General features: G+C 36.9%; 3 protein-coding genes across 3 annotated transcripts; all 3 read right to left on the reverse strand.

Moving 5' to 3' along the window:
- Position 1: 1 nt before the first annotated feature.
- On the reverse strand, positions 2–7,394 carry LOC134258474 (uncharacterized). Its single transcript, XM_062741038.1, has 10 exons — positions 6,317–7,394; positions 5,810–5,978; positions 5,522–5,636; positions 5,165–5,354; positions 4,021–4,182; positions 2,940–2,999; positions 2,168–2,257; positions 1,953–2,065; positions 1,448–1,619; positions 2–314 (listed from the first exon to the last, which is right to left on the reverse strand). Exons 1-10 carry the CDS (start codon positions 7,383–7,385, stop codon positions 178–180), a joined length of 2,277 nt encoding a protein of 758 aa, XP_062597022.1. The 5' UTR covers positions 7,386–7,394; the 3' UTR covers positions 2–177.
- A 1,304-nt stretch (positions 7,395–8,698) lies between these two features.
- LOC134258476 (E3 ubiquitin-protein ligase TRIM45-like) lies at positions 8,699–9,734 on the reverse strand. Its single transcript, XM_062741042.1, has 2 exons — positions 9,701–9,734; positions 8,699–9,250 (listed from the first exon to the last, which is right to left on the reverse strand). Exon 2 carries the CDS (start codon positions 9,230–9,232, stop codon positions 8,870–8,872), a length of 363 nt encoding a protein of 120 aa, XP_062597026.1. The 5' UTR covers positions 9,233–9,250; positions 9,701–9,734; the 3' UTR covers positions 8,699–8,869.
- Positions 9,735–13,349: 3,615 nt separating this feature from the next.
- Positions 13,350–19,228, reverse strand: LOC134258470 (uncharacterized). The gene is made up of 2 exons (XM_062741034.1): positions 15,412–19,228; positions 13,350–15,199 (listed from the first exon to the last, which is right to left on the reverse strand). Exons 1-2 carry the CDS (start codon positions 19,226–19,228, stop codon positions 13,350–13,352), a joined length of 5,667 nt encoding a protein of 1,888 aa, XP_062597018.1.
- Between the last annotated feature and the right edge of the window lie 50 nt (positions 19,229–19,278).

Genomic DNA, 19,278 nt, shown 5'->3' on the forward strand with positions numbered 1-19,278 from the left:
ATAAATTCCAGTTTTATTGACTGGATAGCATTTAAAGACGCGGGTATATGACAAAACAATTTACAAAAAATACTTTTTTGGACGGAATACTATATAATAATAGTCATGAATTTATTTTCAAGATCAAATCAGAAGATCGCCAATGGTTATAATGTTTCATTATCCTTAGGTGACTGCCTACCATCCTTCATGGTTGATAAGGTACTGAGCCCTAGCAATGACGTCATTGCTGTAATCGTCACCAGTGGAACCAATATCTAAGTTTTCCCATGACTGAACATTTCCAACTCCAAAATTGTAGGCAGCTACACCACCTGCAAAAAAATAAAAAAAATTGTTTCTTCTTAATTTTTTGTGAAGATTGATGATAAAATCGAGATACCTATATTGAAATATTGACATTTCTTCAATAGATTAGTGTAGAAAAAGATAATTAATTTACATTAAAATGAAAGAAAGGATGAATTATGTATCTTTTTCAGAAAAAAAAATAAATTGTTCAATTAGAGCAAAATTTTCTGGTGTGGTTTAAATACATGTATATAGTTCATATCCCGTCCATATTTCTGTATACTAGTATTATACTTGCATGTAAATTGGTTAAACCTGTTTCGTCTGAAAACATTTGTTTAAAAGCACAAATGACTGCTGAATAATGAAGACAGGCCCTCCAGCGTAACAGCAGTCAAAATTTGCTTGACGACGGTGATATTCCAAAATATGTTGACTGCGCTGAATTTATGCGCGCAAGGTTAAGTATATTTATGTGTATAAAACATTCAGTATAATATAGCAAATATTGCATGTAGTTGATTGTAACATTGAAAAATTCCACCCCAAGAAAACCATTGTCAACCGTGGCGCAGAGTTTTTTGTTGACAACATATTTCTGTATATTAATGTATTTTTAGCCGGGCTTATTGCTCAAAGAGCAATTGCCGGCTTATGGGATCCTGTTCAAGGCAGGATGTTGACCCCATAGTCGCCATTTTAAAGTTACGTGCAAAAATATAGTTCTTACTCTCAACCGCTTTTGAGATAATACAAACGCTAAATAAAGCAACAAAAATAAAGTTTTATCTATATAAAATAAACATTAGTAGTAATGACTTTGAAAACTTCATAAGTCAAAGAACATAGTTCATTAGCGTAAGGATTTTTGATAATCAGAGTTACCGTAGTTCTCTACACATACGAGGTAAAGCAGGAGAGGGAACCAGACTGGCCTGTTTGTTTACATTCAGTTGCGGTACCAGATTAATTCTGATTCTGACAAAATCGGACCGTGGTATTAGGATTGAAAAACTCACTGTCAGTGTCTTATCATTTATATTGATAGTTTTAAAATATTTTTTCATCAGAATATAAACGTGATTCGTGTAAGAAATCCATTCTACTCTGGAAATGAGCCCGGCTCTCTGTACTTCTGAGTACTTTGATTTTATACCCTGTAACTGCTGCTCTAGGGTCCAGGTGGGATGTTTCCTCTGAACTTGTTTTATAAACTTGACCAGTGTGTGTTCCGTCATCACATCTATGTGTTCACAGCTGTCCCAGTGGTAGGTTGTACAATTCCGGCCTATTGTTTTATTGCAAACAGGACAATGCCGCACGTCACACTTTCAGAAAAAGAATTTTCTTTAAATTATTAACGTCTTAATGTTTTCAAAACACTCATTTTCTAAAATAAGAGACCTATAAACTGATAAACTAAGAATATAGGTTCCTGCTATAATCTATGTATAATATCAGACAGAATTTTCGAACACTGTAATTTTGTATTTCTTTGGTACATATTAGTTTTTAAGATGTTATATAGTTGAAATCAAAAATACAAATTACAAATTCTTTAAATATTTTCAAATGAAATTTTACATTGTGACAAATCTTTGTTACTGATTTATCAAAATAATGAAGTTGTATATATGAATATGATATTCTGCCATGTATACCTGCATAGTTCCGTAAGCATTGTTGTTATCTCCCCAGCCATTGGTGTTTATTAATAGTCTACCAGCATGTGACTCTCTGCTGGCAATGGCCGCTATTACTGCAGGGTGAACACCTAGAACAAAATGGAATGGAATTCAAAATTATTCATTTTCAACTTTAAAAGATAAGCCAATACGCTAACAATTAATATTGTTTGCCCTGATTCTACACGTACAGTTATTTTCTCCGGCCGACACATAGCAGCTTTTCTTCTCCGCTAGTTTCTTTAGGTCTGGTGTTATTTCGCTTACTGAAGCAACTGTACCTGTTCAATCCAAAATTGTAAGCAATAAATAAATATTAAAGTAAATAAAAAAGTGAACAATATATATTGTTTTTCTTTATTATTCTAAGCTCTATGATTGGCACAAACTTGATCAAATAAACAAGTATATATATAACAGCATAAAGACTTGACATGTGTTACTATGAAAATGAGAAAAATTATTAATAATATCTCTCAAGAGGAACTTTTCTCATGTTTTACTGAGCAGTCAAAGGTTATTTTTCTATCGCTAAGTAAAACGTATGAAAGGTTCACTACTTGAGCACAGTGTACGAAACAATCTTTTAGCTCCATGTTAATATAAAGAAAAAAATTGCAACGTATGTTCAGCATATGTTTTGAGAGCCATATGTTGAACATACGTTGCAATTTTACCTGCATAGCAAATAATTTTCCCCAATAAAGGACCCTTGTAATACATGGATATTACATGTATAACATATTTATTGAAATACTGATAACTCTGACGAACAACTACAAATTTAGATTGTACAAAACGTATTCACTGAGGCATAATATAATTTTTTTTTTAATTTTATTTGATTTTAACTTTGCAGTTCATAGTGAATAATAAATTTGCCCACCCTACAATTCTGATAAACTTATTGTTAATAGAAGGGAAATCTTTAAGTTAAATGTCTTGTTTTATCTTATACTTTACCTCCGTTCTTCCTTCCTGTTGGCACCAATTTTGTTACATCACCAAAACAGTCATACTTTCCTATATTGTAAAAATATATATTGTGTTAGAAAGAGTAAGCAGGCGCGGATCCAGAATTTTTACTTAGGGATCCAGTCGACGAGTCACTAAAGTCCTTTTCCAGACGTTTCAAACACTAGAAAATTAAATGTTAAATAACTATTTCGTAGCTGTGTTCGTGGTACTTGTAACCCAAATTTTCTAGGGGGAGGGGGGGGGGGCAGACCACCACCCCCTCTCCTTGTAGATCCACGCATTGTCAGTCATATAAAACTTAAATGTTAAAAATACATGTAAATACATGTAGTTCTCCATAAAAATGTCATCTGTGATTTCAAGAAGAAAGTGACCAAAAATGGTTCTTAAGGTCAGATGACACGTTCTTCAAATATAATTATCTTTTTTCTCTTTGTATTATATAAAAAATATGCAAATTTGTCATTCTCTTGTGATGTCGACATTGTTTTCAATATATTTTAAATATAAACTTGCACATGAGAAATTGTGATAAAGGGCATTCAGATGATGTTCCCATATGGGATATATAAGAAATATCTCCCTGTGGTATCTTGTCCAGATGCCTGGTAAGGTACACTGATTTTTTCGAAAGGAGACTAGTTTAAGTACCTAGACTTCAATGACATATTCTTGGGAAAATTAATATATATTTTTGAGGAACGTGTCGTCTGACCTTAAGGAATTAGTTAACAAATTGGGGCAAATCTCTCCTTTACTTCAATCATATACATGTAATACATGCTTTAAGTATTATACCCCTCTTGATTATTTGAGCATGTAAAGATGATGTGTTATGACATTAATTCAAGGCCAATATTTTTGAGGTGATCTTATTGTAGCAAGTTAGAATTCTCTTAGGAAGAGGGCTAAAATAGGCTTTGCAACCTGCTGTCCAATCCCATTTACTTTATGTGAATAAAATTTTGTATAAAAATTAAGAATTCTCCGAGGCGACAAAGAAAAAAAAAACAGTTTTCTCGCTAAGTGAATTGTCAGCTTGCTATAAAATTGATATATCTCTCACCGGAATTCGGAAGACAACATTGACGAGTTGATCTTCCAGCACACAGCATTTTCTCAAATCGTCCATTATTGCAGCTGACTGAAGTTTCCTTGCATTCCCCTCCTAGGTTTGTGTATTTTGAATCACCTTTCACTGCAGTCTTCGTAGTTTGCTTTAAATTCACTGTGAAAATATAATAATATCCTATTGCGTTCTGATTTACAATAGTATACCTTATATATCGATTCAACTGTTGAAGCTCACAAAATAAGTGTAAAAATTATTAAGACAGACTTATATAAATGAATGTACCTCTAACCAACTAAGTCATGCTTTATTAGATGATAAACCCAAACTAATAGAATTAAAATTTAAAATCAGCCTTTAATCGACGATTTGGTTATATATAGTTATTGTCCTGTCTGTACGTCTGTCTGTCCGCGAAAACTTTAACCTTGACCATGCATATAACCATTGAGTGGTTGGGGCTATGGCTTTCATATTTTACATGTGTATTCCTTGTGTCAGGACTTTTCTTTGAATACAAACAAATTTGACCTCTTGACCTTGGAGTCTGACCCACTTTAACACAAAATTACCAAAGTTTGACCTCGGCTTTTGCACAGTTGGTACTAGAGCTTCCATACTTCACATGTGTATCTATTGTAATAATACCTTTCAATGGGTATAACTATTTTTTTACCTTTTGACCTTGACCTTAGAATTTGACCCACTTTTAAAAAACGTTAACGTTGGATACAACTTCTGAACAATAAGAACTAGGGCTTTCATATATCACAGGTTTATTTCTTATGATAAGACCTTCCTTTGTATGCCAACAATTTTTACCTTGATCTTTGAGTTTGAATTGAAAATGAGATAGTTCAACCCTCGCCAAAAGCTGTCATATGGGAACATCAGTGTTTCACAAACACTTTGTTCTTTATGCGGAACTAACCTTTTACTTATAATTTAAGAGAATTAAAAAAAAAATACCCGGTACTTTGTGGCTCTTGTTTCCAATGATTGAAACTTCCTTTAATTTTGATGACGACAAATAAGAATTCAATGTTAAATGACTCATGAGTGACTTACAGAGTATATAAAGTGTTGATTAAAGAAACTAAAGAGGTGAAATTAATTTTTTGTCCTTCACAATACTAACTTATCTGGCAGTGAACATGGGTCCCACCATGGCTCCACCCCTTAGCTGTAGTACAGGCCTTTGTGTAGGCTTCCTCTTGGTTTTTATCCCTTGAGTTTGATCCTGCTATTTTGTTCAGTTGTAAATCGACTGCCATCCCGCTGTAGTGTAATGACGTACTAGTGTGGCAAGAACCCGCTAGAGAGTTTATCTGTATCCAGATAAAATAAATAAATAAATAAAATAAATAGATAAAAATAATAGTAAAAACAAATCATGGAAAAACAATTGAAAATAAAAATTATCATCTACTGATATACACATACATATGTTTATCCTACAGAGAATTGAATTATCTATATTCAAATCCTTTCGAACCTGGGGTTTGTAAGCAGTCTTCTGGAGATCTATGACGTACTGTAGAATCAATTCGTCAAGACAAACAGTCCCTCCAGGGGCCGCGTGAGTCTTACCACTGATTTCACAGGGATAACTAAAAATATGTAATAAAATAAAATAAAGTAAATAAAATAAAATAAATAGATAGATAAATAGTTATAGATAGATAGATAAAATATACATGTACTAGTTCACAGGATCGTTTGACTAATTGATTAAAAAAAAAATATGTTCTACTAGTTTTGTATAAGGAGTAAGAATTTTTACGATGATCTTCTGGCTGGTCTCCCTTGACAAGCGTCCTGTATATTCTTCAGAGCTGTAGCGCCATCATCCGGTGGGTTTTCTCTTGCGTGTGTGTTAAGTAGTATCAGTTTTTTTGATGTATGAGCTTCAAGGATTTGGCAGGACAAAGTCTTGGCAATTCCACTGCATTCTGGATCAAAGGTATGAAAAATAAATATACACAGTAATGGACTGACATAAACTATACACCACGCAATTCTCAATTAATTAAAGAATAAATTGTTTATAAGTATATATCTTTTTGTACTTTACAATATATAAATAGCTCATCTTGTACAGTACTGTATTAAAGTCCCTATTTTAGTGAAATATATATATTTAGAGGAAAGTGTTTAAATTTTGAGGCATCTTCAAGATATTGTTGCACAGTACATGTACCGGTATACTATTTAGGCGAGGCAAAAGGGAAAAGTTTTATTCCGAATATGGAAAGCTTTGTTTGATTCTTTATTATAGGCACTATGATACCTGTTTGCATAGAAAATGAGTATGAGAGACACTGTGGATCATTGCAGCCAATGACATGGGTAACTTTTACGGTCTTTCCTTCCTTGAATGTCAGCGTGGTTACGTCTCCATGAGCAATTTTCTCCTTTAGATCGTCTATCTTTTCTGAAATCAGCTTTTCGTTTTTTGATTCAGAGTAGACATAGATCCGTACTGGAACCGAGTCTCCGTTTGATGGAAGTATTGCTGGGCCTACTGTTTTATATTTTACACCGGAATCTGACCACTGAAATGATTGGGATAGTGTCTTAGCAAGCTCCTCAGCCAGCGTATCCCATTCATTTGTATTATAGTTTTCCACATAAAACAAGAGCTGCTTTGCCCAGCTAGGGGCGTACGTTGTCATCAAGCATCTCTTAAGTTTGGAGAAGACACCTCCAACGAAACCGTCAATTTGGAAGATGTCATCCCAAGATAACTCGCAGAAAAGATTGTCCACCAAAGGGTCTGTGTAGCAGTATTTTGTTGAGGAATCTACAGTGGATTTCACTTTTTCACAATCAGCTTTAACCTGTGGATAGAGTAAATGAACTAAATCATTTTGCATGCATTTTATGACACCTTTCAACCACGCCTTGCCGTTTTCCGAGATATTCTTGCTACTGTTCTCCAGTTTTTGGCATGTATTACCGGTCTCCGTTACTGCTGGACAAGACTTCCTCTTTGCCAAACATTCAGAAAACCAAGAGCAGTCTCCAGATGGAAAATAACAGCTGATATCAAGCGTATCAGTGTTGTCCACACTTGGAGAATTGGGATCACACTGACAAGCAGACAGACCGCCATGGCTTGCTGTTGCCGAACATTGATACCAGCAATATTTTGTTCTAGACCCCCAGCATGTCAAATGTCTACCCGTGGAGTGCTCGATCTTCTCCTTAGGCATACAAACAGCTGCCTGGAATTTGGAGTATTTAGGAGAATAAACACATCCTGTATTTCCTGAGGGACCTTTATTTTTATCACAATCCGAGAATACCTGATTAAAAACGAGTATTAGATAGAAAATCGAAAGAAGATTTGAACACATATTTCTACCTTCCATTGACTTTCAACTAAATGGATGGGGTAGATTTTTTTTTAAACTTCCTTGTACTACTTCTCCTTTTAATCCCTTGTATACTATTTGTCTACCTGCCAATCATAATGGTCTTTTTAAAGATCAATTTTATTGAGCTGATTTACAAACATATTGATTTTAAATTTCCGTTCCGGTTTAAGGAACGAATTCAGTTTTAAATGTTTATTTCAATAGAATGTATATCTGGTCAGAGCAGTTTAACAACCTTCGCGGCAGACTTTTATGTTATTCCAAGAAGTCTATTGCACAAAATAAAGTAAAAGGTCTTTTTGGGGTGACAACTTTATACAGCAGCACAATACAATTAGAGATTATGTCCACATATACTTGTACTAAATTGCAGTAGTAATTCATAGAAAAAGAAAACTGAAGCAATTTTTTTAAAAAATATTAAATTGATTTATTTTTTTCTTTTTTAAACATATGATGGAGTTGTTCAAGCCAACACCTACCCGGGACTCTTTTCATTTTCCATGAATATTCATTGAAAATAGGTCCATGATTTTCATTGAAGAAACTTGTATACATGTGTATTGAAATTATCATAAAACTTTGTAAATTGGACATGTTCTATTTAAATCAAGGTGATTCATTCTGAAAAAAGTGAAAACACCCTCATTCTAGATGCTTTTTTAAAAATAAAGGATAGATAGTTTCATCCCGCCGATAGCCCGTAAAAACAATAAGCTTAAATTCACTGTATGCCTTCATTGATATGATTATATTAGTCTGAAAATTTATTTTGTTTTAGATATCTTGAAAAGTTGATATTGATTATATAAAAACTTTGCATTGTCGATAAAATTCTTTACGATTCTCGCTGAAGCATATATTGATTTTTTTTATGTTTCTACCTTATGTCTTCAGTAAGCATTTCATCAATTTTACAGTCGCAGTTGGAAGGTGAATTATATTTGCTTTGTGGCAGAGGTCGTGTGGTGGTGTCATATCTTCTCTGCTTTACCCATGACACTTGTTGTTTATATTTCTGATACTTATTTCTATTAACTATTACAAACTCGTTACTATTATAACCATGCACATTTCAAGAGTATATTTGCACCGAAGCCACTTTGACAGTTCCGTAGCTTATAAAGAGTAACATTTCAAACACCAGTAAAGTAACATTTTCAGAATGTTCATCCCTACATTTTATCAATACAGATTTACGGTTTAGAACCACATTTATTATGTTCCTCAATTCTTGCACAAAAAACTGAGTCACAATGGTTACAATTTAATTATTTGCTTAAGTACTTGCAGCTCATTTATGGAAAGCACGTCTACAAAGCTTTTAAGCTCAACAATACATGTACACAAAAGGTAAAAAAAATATATTAGTCTTCGATACACTGGTTGCAAAACGTCTAGATATATATGCAATTTACTAAAGCTGTCATTGGTATGCCATTTCCAAGTAAAAATCTATCACTTCAAAATGACCTTCGTCTGTCTCGAAACGTTTTCAAGACGTCTTGTAAATCATGTCCACGGTGTTTCTCTGACGTAATACACGTAATGCAAATGGGATCGTCACAATCTTTACAATACAGTTCACATCGTTTGTTATCATGAGAGGAGCATGCTGGGTATTGGTGGATGAAGCCGGGAAATCTGGAGATGCTGTGTTTCTCGTCTTCTTTTGACTCGAGGTGTTTCTGAACACATCCCCTACATAGGTTGACGAGGCAGGTCTCACACTGCATGGCCACGTCCTCAAACTCACATACGTCACACTCCACGTCTTCTGACGCCACACTGAGCTGCCATTCCTCATCGTCACTGGAGTCACTCATCTCTATCGCCGTCACCCACTGTATAAAGATACCTTAACATGTTAAACATCCAGGCTCAAGACGTACCGTCACCAGGTTATTATTATTTCCCTATATGAACTGACTGTTTTCTGTTTCCATTGATTGTGTGTACATGTTTTAATAAGTTCAATAGTGATTCGTTTTTATATAAAAGATATTACATTATATTCTAGATATTTGGCCATGACTAACGCTCGTTGCCTGAAAATATTACGTTTATATGTGTAACACACATTTTCTCCGATTATTGACTCTTAAACGGTACACATTTTGTTTGATAAATCATTTTTTTTAATTTCCAATGAGTAAATGTGTTCATCTACATGGAATTTCTAGAGTATTTATTTGATATTTTATTAACTAATTTCATGGAGACAAATCTTAAAGATTGATGTGGTTTTAGGAGTTATTGGTAAAGATCACTATGAAACCTAGAATTCTACCTACCTTCTGTGGAAAAATGGCGATTGTCTAAAACGTTTACCGAACTCTGTTTGGTTTAAATACCACACTCTTCAAGTACAAACTTGTCATTTATAATCAATACTAAAACGCCAGCTAATATGAATGAATTTTACTGACACAGGTTGTCTAACCAAATTATATTATTCTGGTCCCTTTTTACAAAGAATCTTACGACTTATATCATTAAATTCCCCCTTGCTACAACAAATATCTAGGCTACGAAAATCTTGTCTAAATTACATTAATTCATTATATTAATACACAGTATTTTTGTAATTGAATTGAATTTTTAAAATTATTTGGAAAAAATATCCTAAAAATTAAAGAGTGTGGAAATATTAGTCTTAGTCGTAAGAGCTTTTTGTGAAAAAAGGGCCACAGATAGCCGCAGTTCTACATGTATATATATAATTATGATGAATTCGTGTCATCATATTTCAATACGCCAGTTAAGTTATCCGATCCATAAAAGAACATGATTTTCTACCCATAAATATCCACCCTGTATTAAATTCTCTGAAACTAATTCAAAGCAGTTTGGAGTAGAAAAGAATTTACCCAAAATAAAAAAAAAAATATGATATATAAAATATATGATTAACCGAGCAGTACTTAATTAATTAAGAATGCATTGAGGTCTACGGGAACAAGCAATTTTTTTTTAAAAATAAAAAATCAAATACTAAAAATATGCTATGGTGAAAAGCTGTAAATAATTATGAAGAACAGAAAAACGATTAAAAATAATTTTTCACCGGAGATTTTTTTTTAAATGAATTCTTAAAATTAAAAGTGAAGGGGGATAATTCTTTAAGGATGGGACAAGGTAAAAAATTAGGACACGTTCCGCTGTTATTATATATTAAAACTAAAACATATGAAGATAAAGTCTATAAATAAGGAGTATTTAGAAAATACAATAATATATCTCTTTTGCATTCAGATACATTGAATCTGAGGCTATTGTGAATCTAATCTCTATTGAGATTCTGTTGGGCCAGATATTGGGCGTCAGCCCAAAAGAACCTCGAGAACATTATGGATCGGATACCTCCTACCCACTTTTTTCGTGAATTAAAGTCAAGGGGAATTGAATGCAGTAGTGTATGAAAGCATAGTGTGGAATCCGCTGAGCGCTTTTTTGTTTGCTTGTCAAGTTTTTTTTTGTATGTAAGTTGAATTTTTTTTTGGGTGCCCCTCTCCCCTTTCAAAAACGATGATATGTCCCTTTTTCAGAACGTTTAATCTTTTATTAATACTACAGATTTATTGTTAACAACTAAATTCATTAGATGAAACGCAAGAATATAAACAACAGTATTCAAGATCAAAAGTCTATAAAACGATGCAAAATAGAAGCAGAGCAAACACTGACTTCAAAACACCAGAAGTGGGATCAGGTGCCATGGAGGAGTGAGCATCCCCTGCTGACCGGCCACACCCGCCGTGTGCTCCTTCTCATGATCGAGAAATAACGGGAAAATACGTCTTATAATATACATGGACTAACAATAAGTATGAAAAATGTCAGTCAGCATTTGACTCAATGATAAATTGTTACTTCAATTCTTGCGCAAAAAATATATTACTTTGACTAAAATTGGGTATTGCATATCTCTGGAAAGCACATCATAGCATCTACAAAGCTTTAATACTTCAACAATATACATAAAAATATAGTCTCTAGTTTGCACGTTCCTAATGTTATAATTGGTATAAAACCTTTCAAACGAAAGAGCTTTCTCTTTAAAATGATTTTTCTCTTTCCAGAAACGTTTCCAGGACGTCTTGTAAATCATGACCGCGGTGTTTCTCTGACGTAATACACGTAAAAAAGAATTTCGATCTGCAATTTCAATCCGGTGTTTTCCCCACGTCCGCGTCGATTTGTACCCGCCCATTTCATTGTCTATCACTGAATGTTTTGATTGTAACAGATAGAAATGACGTAAGCTGTATATTTCCAATTTTGCCAGTTAATGTTCAGCGGTCTTAATGTAAACAAACTTTTTCTCAGTACCAATTCTAATACTACATTTACGGTACATCACTAAAAGTGTGGGGGGGGGGGGTGGCAACCAGGCGTTCTATACTGAAAGGAAAAAGAAACGCATTAGAACATACTATGGGAAAAGTTTTTGACTATGTGGCCGAAAAATATGAAAATTGGTCAGATGTGTATTTTGGTTACTTTGCACTAAAATCGCTAGTCAAAACTACTCAACCATGAAATGTATGGCGTCACGTAGGGGAAATGATAAAAAGTCAAAAACACGTGAATGTTGTTGATGATAATTTTGTGATAAAATTTTGTAGTGCCATAGGCTGCATTAGAGTTATAGACATCGTTTTTGCATATTTACAGTCAGTATAAATTTCTCGCAATCGTGGTATGGCTGATGGAAGCTACTGTGGGCCTAGTAATTGAATTCAATATTGCATAAGTGAATTAAAAGGCAAAAACATGCTGCTGTACAGATTGTTTTTAAGGAGGAACAGTATTAGTGGCTTGGTCAAAAAGGGATAAGTCTAATAATACTGGTGATGTCTTTATTGATGGTAATATCAACGTAAGAACTGTAAAAACAAATACAAAATTTATCAGTAATTATTACATAACAAGAAAATCTAAAATTACATAAAGTACACAAACATGCACTAAGATGACCCTTTGGTATACATACACATGTAGACTAGAGTTCAATATTCAATAATATCAGCTAATATGAATAATATCTATACGTTTAATTTAATTCACTTCTTAATCTCAATAAAATATTACCAGTGACAATCAGGAAATACAACTGTGCTACTTCACTTAAAACGTAAACAAACTTGGCGCCTTGCCTTACATCACCGTACAAAGGGCAATAACTCTAAGTAAATCATGACACAAAAATTCCATGTGCACAACAAATAATCTCACAACCGATAATTTACATAACAAATCAGTTCTATTTAATCATTAAATAGATATGATACATAAAATACATACTGCTATGGGACTAATAATTATCAATCAAAATTTCACTACACATGGGTCAAAATGGCGCCATGTATAAAACCACCCTAGCCATGCTTGTACAAAAAAAGCTCTACATACAGAGTAATCGTTATAAATATATAAATCAGAAACATTAACTAACAAGATCAGGAAGTTAAACGTTACTATGAGCATATGAATATACATGTAAGCATATATAATTGTTAATTACCTTGTTCTCCTGACCAAGTCGCTAAGTTTTAACTTTATCGTTCTTTCGTTCACGTTAGGATGTACAAAGATGCTGGGCGGAAATTACGTAATATACAAGTAGTAGCCGGACCCAAATATAAGAAGATTGCCTATCCGGAATTATTTACCAAACATTGTTACACATATGTGATTTACAAAAAATATTGCAAATAAAATAGACTCCATTAAAATTATAGTAAAATAAAAATTATGACATTTACACTCCCACCAAAATCAGCATGATTTTAGACATTTAAAGTATCAATAAAGGTGTTAAGCTTGCAATCTACATATCGTCTAGAATACAACATACAACTATAACATAGCAGTTACATTAATTTGCAATGAGTAGCACAAGCTTGTGAACTGTTCTCTCCAGGACTCCAGACTGCATTTTCACCTTGACTCTCCGTACAAGACCATCTTCATCTGGGTTGGCTTCGACAACTCTACCGAGAGGCATTGGTTGCGTGGCAGGTCAACGTCCTTCACCAGAACAATGTCACCTTCCTTGATGTTCCGACGAACTCCATGCCACTTCTGTCGTAAGGTGATCTGAGCCAAGTACTCATGTCTCCAACGGGACCAAAATTGTTCCATAAGGTACTGTACACGTCTCCAACGTTTACGGACATACACGTCTTCCTTCACGAACTCTCCAGGAGGGGGAAGGGGAGAAGTGGTCTTCCCAGTTAAGATGTGGTTCGGAGTAAGCGGCTCCAGTGAGTCTGGGTTGTCTATCTCACTAACCGTTAGTGGGCGACCGTTTACAATAGACATTGCTTCGTAGAATACGGTTCTCAGCGAGGAATCATCTAGCCTTCCAGGACAAAGTAATAGTATGGCGTTGAGTATGTTACGGACGGTTCTTATTTGACGTTCCCACACACCTCCTGTATGACTAGCACTGGGCGCGTTAAACACGAATTCACAGTGTTTCTCTGCCAAGAATGAACATATTCTTTCCTTGTTAAGTGCTTTCTGTAACTCATTCTTAGCTCCAATGAAGTTGGTTCCTTGGTCCGAGCGCAACTGTCGCACGGCTCCTCTAATTGCGATGAAGCAGCGCAAACCATTAATGAACGCATCCGTAGACATGTCATCTAACATCTCAATGTGGATAGCACGAGAGCACATACAGGTAAATAGTAACCCATATCGTTTTATTTCCTTCCGTCCCTGTTTCACAATAAATGGGCCGAAACAGTCCATACCGCAGTATGTGAAAGGCGGAGATGGTTCCATACGCTCCTTGGGCAAGTCTGCCATGCTCTGTGTCTCTGTCGGTCGTCTCAACTTCCTGCATATAACGCACTGACGTATGTAGCTGGCTACTGTCTTACTTCCTCCTACAATCCAATAACCAAGAGACCGGAGCTTGTTCAGGGTAATTCCTCTTCCTTGATGAAAGGTTTCCTTGTGAGCCTGTGAAAGAATCAAGTGCGTGATATGACCATTTCTGGGTAAGATTATTGGGTTCTTGTAAGCATCAGACAGGGTTGCCTTCCCCAGTCGGCCTCCCACTCGAAGTATCCCATCTTGTAGAATAGGCTCTAGGGGTTTCAGGGAGTTAGACTTTGGTAGCCCTTCAGATTTCTCGAGAGCGCTGATAGCATCTTGAAAGGTTTCATGTTGAACGTGTTTGATGATAGTTTGTTCTGCTTGAAGTCTTTCAATTGGATTTGGTGGATAGGTTCCCTTGACACCATTGGCGAGTCTCTGCATTCTGGCGATGAAGGATATCATTTTGGTCCAAGATGAGAATCGAGACAGAATGTCAAGGATACTAGAATGAGCCTTTGTTTTGGTGCATAGAGTTCTTGCAGATCTTACTTCAGGGTCTCCAAGTTGCAACTCTGTTTCAACACCTTTGCTTTCAATGATGGACTGCCATAGTAATGGAGGGCCGGTCAACCATGAAGAATCATTAACTTCAGATGCACGCAGTCCACGCGAGGCGTGATCGGCTGGGTTGCTGGCAGATTCAATGTATAGCCACTGATGAGGTTTTGTTGCATCTCTTATCATCTGTACACGGTTTGCAACAAATACGTGGAACCTGCGAGCCTCGTTGTTGATGTAGCCAAGCACCACTTTAGAGTCTGTCCAAAAGTACTCTCTGTTGATAGGTAGATTCAGCTCCCTCTTCAGAAATAAACTGACCTTCACTGACAATACTGCAGCTGTCAATTCCAAGCGAGGTATCGTTACAACCTTTAGAGGTGCTACTCTTGCCTTTGCGATAACTAAAGCACAATGTACCTTCGTTCCCTTTACAACTCTAAGGTAAGAACACTGTCCATAGCCATTTGTGCTTGCGTCCGAGAAATGATGCAGCTCAAAGGTTATCGGTTTGCCAAAATCACTTGGTATGAGGCATCTTGGGACTTTGATGAGATCTAAGCTTCCCATTCAAGTAGTCTGTCTGCGGGTAGAGGGTCATTCCATCCTATGTTACCTTGACACATCTCCTGCAGTATTCGTTTCCCAGTCAGTGTGAAAGGGGAGAGAAATCCCAATGGGTCGAATATTGATGCTACAATGGATAGCATACTGCGCCTAGTAGGAGATGCATTCTGGTCGACAGCTTTGAAGCAAAATGCATCCTCTTCAATGTTCCACTTTATACCAAGTGCTTGTTCCATAGGTAATTGTTCATGTTGAAGGTCTAAGTCTCTAACATCTGCCGCTCTCTCTGATTCAGCAACAGAATTTATTACGTTCTTGTTGTTGGAAATAAATTTGTGTAGACGCAATCCACCATTGGCACACAGAATCTGTGCATCTTGTATCAACTTGATAGCTTCTTCTTCCGTCTCAACACTGGTGAGTCCGTCATCCACATAGAAATTATTCTGCACAAAGAATGATGCAGCTTGAAGTTGCTCTTCTTGGCTTTTGGCTAAGAACTTGAGTCCATAATTAGCACATCCTGGGGAGGAAGCCGCTCCAAACAGGTGTACTCTCATACGATATTCCTTGGGTTCTGCATCCAAGTTTCCATCCTCCCACCATAGGAATCGTAACAAGTCTCGGTCTGCTTCATGTACAACAAACTGGTGGAACATCTTCTCCACATCACACATGACAGCCACAGGGTGTTGTCTGAATCTGCATAGAACCCCAGTCAAAGCATTTGTTAAATCCGGACCAGTCAGTAGATATTCATTTAATGAAGCCTCTTTGAATCTTGCTGAACAGTCAAAAACTACTCTAAGCTTTCCAGGCTTTTTCGGGTGATAAACACCATGATGTGGGATATACCATGTATTTCCACTGACACCATCTGACGATACTGGTTCGGCGTCGCCTCTTTCCAATACTTCTCTCATGAAAGTCTTGTAATGTTCTTGATATGTCTGGTCTCTTTTAAGTTTTCGTTTCAGATGATCTAAGCGAATCAATGCAAGTGACTTGTTGTTAGGCAGGGAGGGTCGCTCCTTGAATGGTAGAGGCATTTCCAAATGCTTATCCTCATGCTGCTGTATGTTTTCTTTCATAAAGTTAAGGAAGGCGATGTCATCTTGAGATATCTTTATATCTTCATTCTTGTCATGAGCAAAGTCTTTCTCCAAAGTTTTTATGACATCCCTGGGTGTACAGCCGTGTAGCTCCTTCACTGAAGTTCTGTGACATACAACAGCAACGTCCGAGTCTGTGCGGTCTGTGTATCCAACCACGCTCCAACCAAGAAGTGTCTGGATGCCATATGGCTGGTTCTCGTTTCCTGTTAGAGTTCTTCTTGGTACAAGAGCTTGAGGACAATTGTATCCTATCAATAGTCCAACTTCACATGACTGAAGAGGTGGTAGTTCGTTGCTAAGCTCCTTCAGGTGTGGCCAGCACATTACGGTTTTCCTTTCAGGTATATGTGAGCGATCCGCGGGAATGAAGTCTCTCGTATATGCATTGTCTATTGTCACAAATTCCGTAGACTTGAACCCTCTCACTCTCAGGTTCTGTATACGGAAACTGTTAATGATAGTGTGCTGTGAGGTCATGGTAGACAAGCTGAGACGTGTTGGTTGTCTATTCACATGCAAGGCAGCAGCCGTTTCGTCTAGCACAAAGGTAGTGTCACTTTGTGTGTCTAAGAGAGCATATGTCAATATCTCGTGCGAGGGGTTCTCCTGAACAGAAAGCCACACCGGAACGATCATGGAGGTGCTGTGACCATATCCTCTGCTCACACGAAAGGAACTGGCTTCCTTGACCTCTAATTGTTGCTTTCTTGTTGGTGATTCATCTTCATGCATGCAGGTTGGGTGTTTTCCCTTGCAGATACCACACGTATGCTTCTTCTTGCAGTCCTTGTTTCTGTGGCCCTTGCGTAGACATCCAAAGCACAGGTTTTTCTTACGCACTACCACTCGTTTATCCTCAATAGACAAGTTAATAAATTTCTCACACTTGAACAAGGGATGTCCTTCTTTCTCACAATAATCACATAAGTTGGGTCTCATGTCAGTTCCCGTTGCATTGTGCTGATGAGTTGAATTCGTTGCGAGGATGTTTGCTTTGCGACTCGAGTTTTTGTGCTCTCTGGCAGGTTTAGTGTCAGTGTCCTTGAGCGCATAGATTGACGAGACTGGATTACAAGCAATGCGAGCCTCCTTTACGACGAAGTCCACAAACTTGGAGAATAATGGATATTCACCAGTAGAGTCAATAGTTTCTTGAACTTGACGATTCCAACGCAGTGCAGCCCAATTAGGAAGTTTGCTTAATAGTTTCTGATTTTCAGAGCAGTCGTCCAGAATTTTAAGGCTTGGAACCTGAGGCGTTGCATCTCGACAGGCTAGTAGGAAGTCTTCAAAATCTCTGAGAGCCTTTGAATTCCCTTCTGTGATTTTGGGCCAATTCTCTAGTCTCTTCCTAAATGCCTTCTGCATAACAAATGGGTGTCCGTATCTGTCCTGCAGGACTTGTCTGGCATTTTCATATGCAGAGCTGCTTCCACTGTAGAAGAATCCATCTATAGTCTGTAGTGCTTCACCCGCCACGTATCTCTTCAAATAGAATAGTCTCTCTTGCTCAGGAATGCCTTTACGTTCTATCAATGCATGAAAGGCTGTCTTCCATTCTACGAATCGAAGTGGATCTCCTGTGAACACTGACGGCTCAGGTATAGGTAGTCTATTAAGGTTCACTGAGTCCGCAAACACCTTTGCTAAGATACTTGTTGTAGAATCATCGTTTGTGGTGCTGTTCGAGTTGACTGTAGCGTTGTTAGTAGGTGGGTTGAACGGAGTATAAGTAGACCTCCCAGTGTGTGTAACGGTAGGATGAGTAGTAGACGTGACGACTGGTGTAAACGTAGGGTGGCTGACAATAGTCGGAACAGCCGGGGGGTCAGTTGGACGGCTTCTAAAGGAAGTGTCATGTTCAGTTTGACGTCTGCTTGTGGCTGCAGCAATGTTCACATACCCCTGCATCAAATCCGAGTAGGCCTTGAGTCTTGCTTCTGCCATTGCAACTGATTTCTCTGCTTGCAATTTTCTCACTTCCCGCTGCTGAGTTTCTAGTAGTTTTCGTTGTTGCTCTTGCAGTGCTTCAAACTTTGTTTGCTGTTCCTCTTCTTTCTTTATCGACTCCAGTTCTACCCTTTTGGTTGCTACATCTGCGAGGGCATCCACGAACTTTGAGGACAGTTGTGATTTTATCGAATCACTCTCCGAGACACTAGACCAACTTAAGTCACTAAACACAGACCTAGCATACTCATTATGCTTTAAACCTTTACGACTGTCTATGGTGTCTTCAAATCCTGAGATTTTTTCATTGATGAGATGAGTCATGTCTTTAGAAATAGCAACACAAGTGTCCACTTTCCGAACTACACTTTGGTGTGGTGCATTACATGAATTACGCAAATGTTCAAAAGCCTCTATGACCTCCCTTTCCAGCTTTAATATTTCGTCTAACATGTTTCCAAGATCTTCTTCACTGGACTCTATTTTCACATTTTGTCTACACACCCTGACCTTGAACTTCCATCGATCGAAGCACAATTGAATCCTCTTTTCACGTCTCTTAGACTCCTGGTCCATGTAATCTAACATTCGGTCGGTGGGTTTATGTACCCGTTCAGACTTCCTCTGTCCCACAAGTAAAGTGTCTTTGTTTGTCGTTTGTTGTGTCTCATTATTCACTGGTTCGTTGTTTTCGTTATTCATCGTTGTATCATAGTTTTCGCTGGATGTTGTACCATTAGCTGTATCCGTAACATCAGGCGTTGTACCATCCGGGGTCGTTTTGTCATCAACCTTTGACATCTTGATGAGACTGAAGTCAAGTTCTTACTATTAGTGGCTTGGTCAAAAAG

This window comes from Saccostrea cucullata, unplaced genomic scaffold (assembly GCF_032062105.1).
Source record: "Saccostrea cucullata isolate Sc308-1 unplaced genomic scaffold, CSIRO_AGI_Scuc_v1 ctg1829, whole genome shotgun sequence".
NCBI classification, from domain to species: domain Eukaryota; kingdom Metazoa; phylum Mollusca; class Bivalvia; order Ostreida; family Ostreidae; genus Saccostrea; species Saccostrea cuccullata.

What these genes read in the sequence shown, in the direction of transcription:
- LOC134258474 (XM_062741038.1), bottom strand. Translation starts at nt 7,385, where the DNA reads ATGTGTTCAAATCTTCTTTCGATTTTCTATCTAATACTCGTTTTTAAT. An exon ending in AGACCAGCCAGAAGATCATC is followed by an intron (nt 5,637 to 5,809) that starts GTAAAAATTCTT and finishes ACATATTTTTAG; the next exon opens with TTATCCCTGTGAAATCAGTG. An exon ending in CCTAGAGCAGCAGTTACAGG is followed by an intron (nt 315 to 1,447) that starts GTATAAAATCAA and finishes ATTTTTTTGCAG; the next exon opens with GTGGTGTAGCTGCCTACAAT.
- LOC134258476 (XM_062741042.1), bottom strand. Translation starts at nt 9,232, where the DNA reads ATGAGTGACTCCAGTGACGATGAGGAATGGCAGCTCAGTGTGGCGTCA.
- LOC134258470 (XM_062741034.1), bottom strand. Translation starts at nt 19,228, where the DNA reads ATGTCAAAGGTTGATGACAAAACGACCCCGGATGGTACAACGCCTGAT. An exon ending in ACTGCAGGAGATGTGTCAAG is followed by an intron (nt 15,200 to 15,411) that starts GTAACATAGGAT and finishes ATTGTGCTTTAG; the next exon opens with TTATCGCAAAGGCAAGAGTA.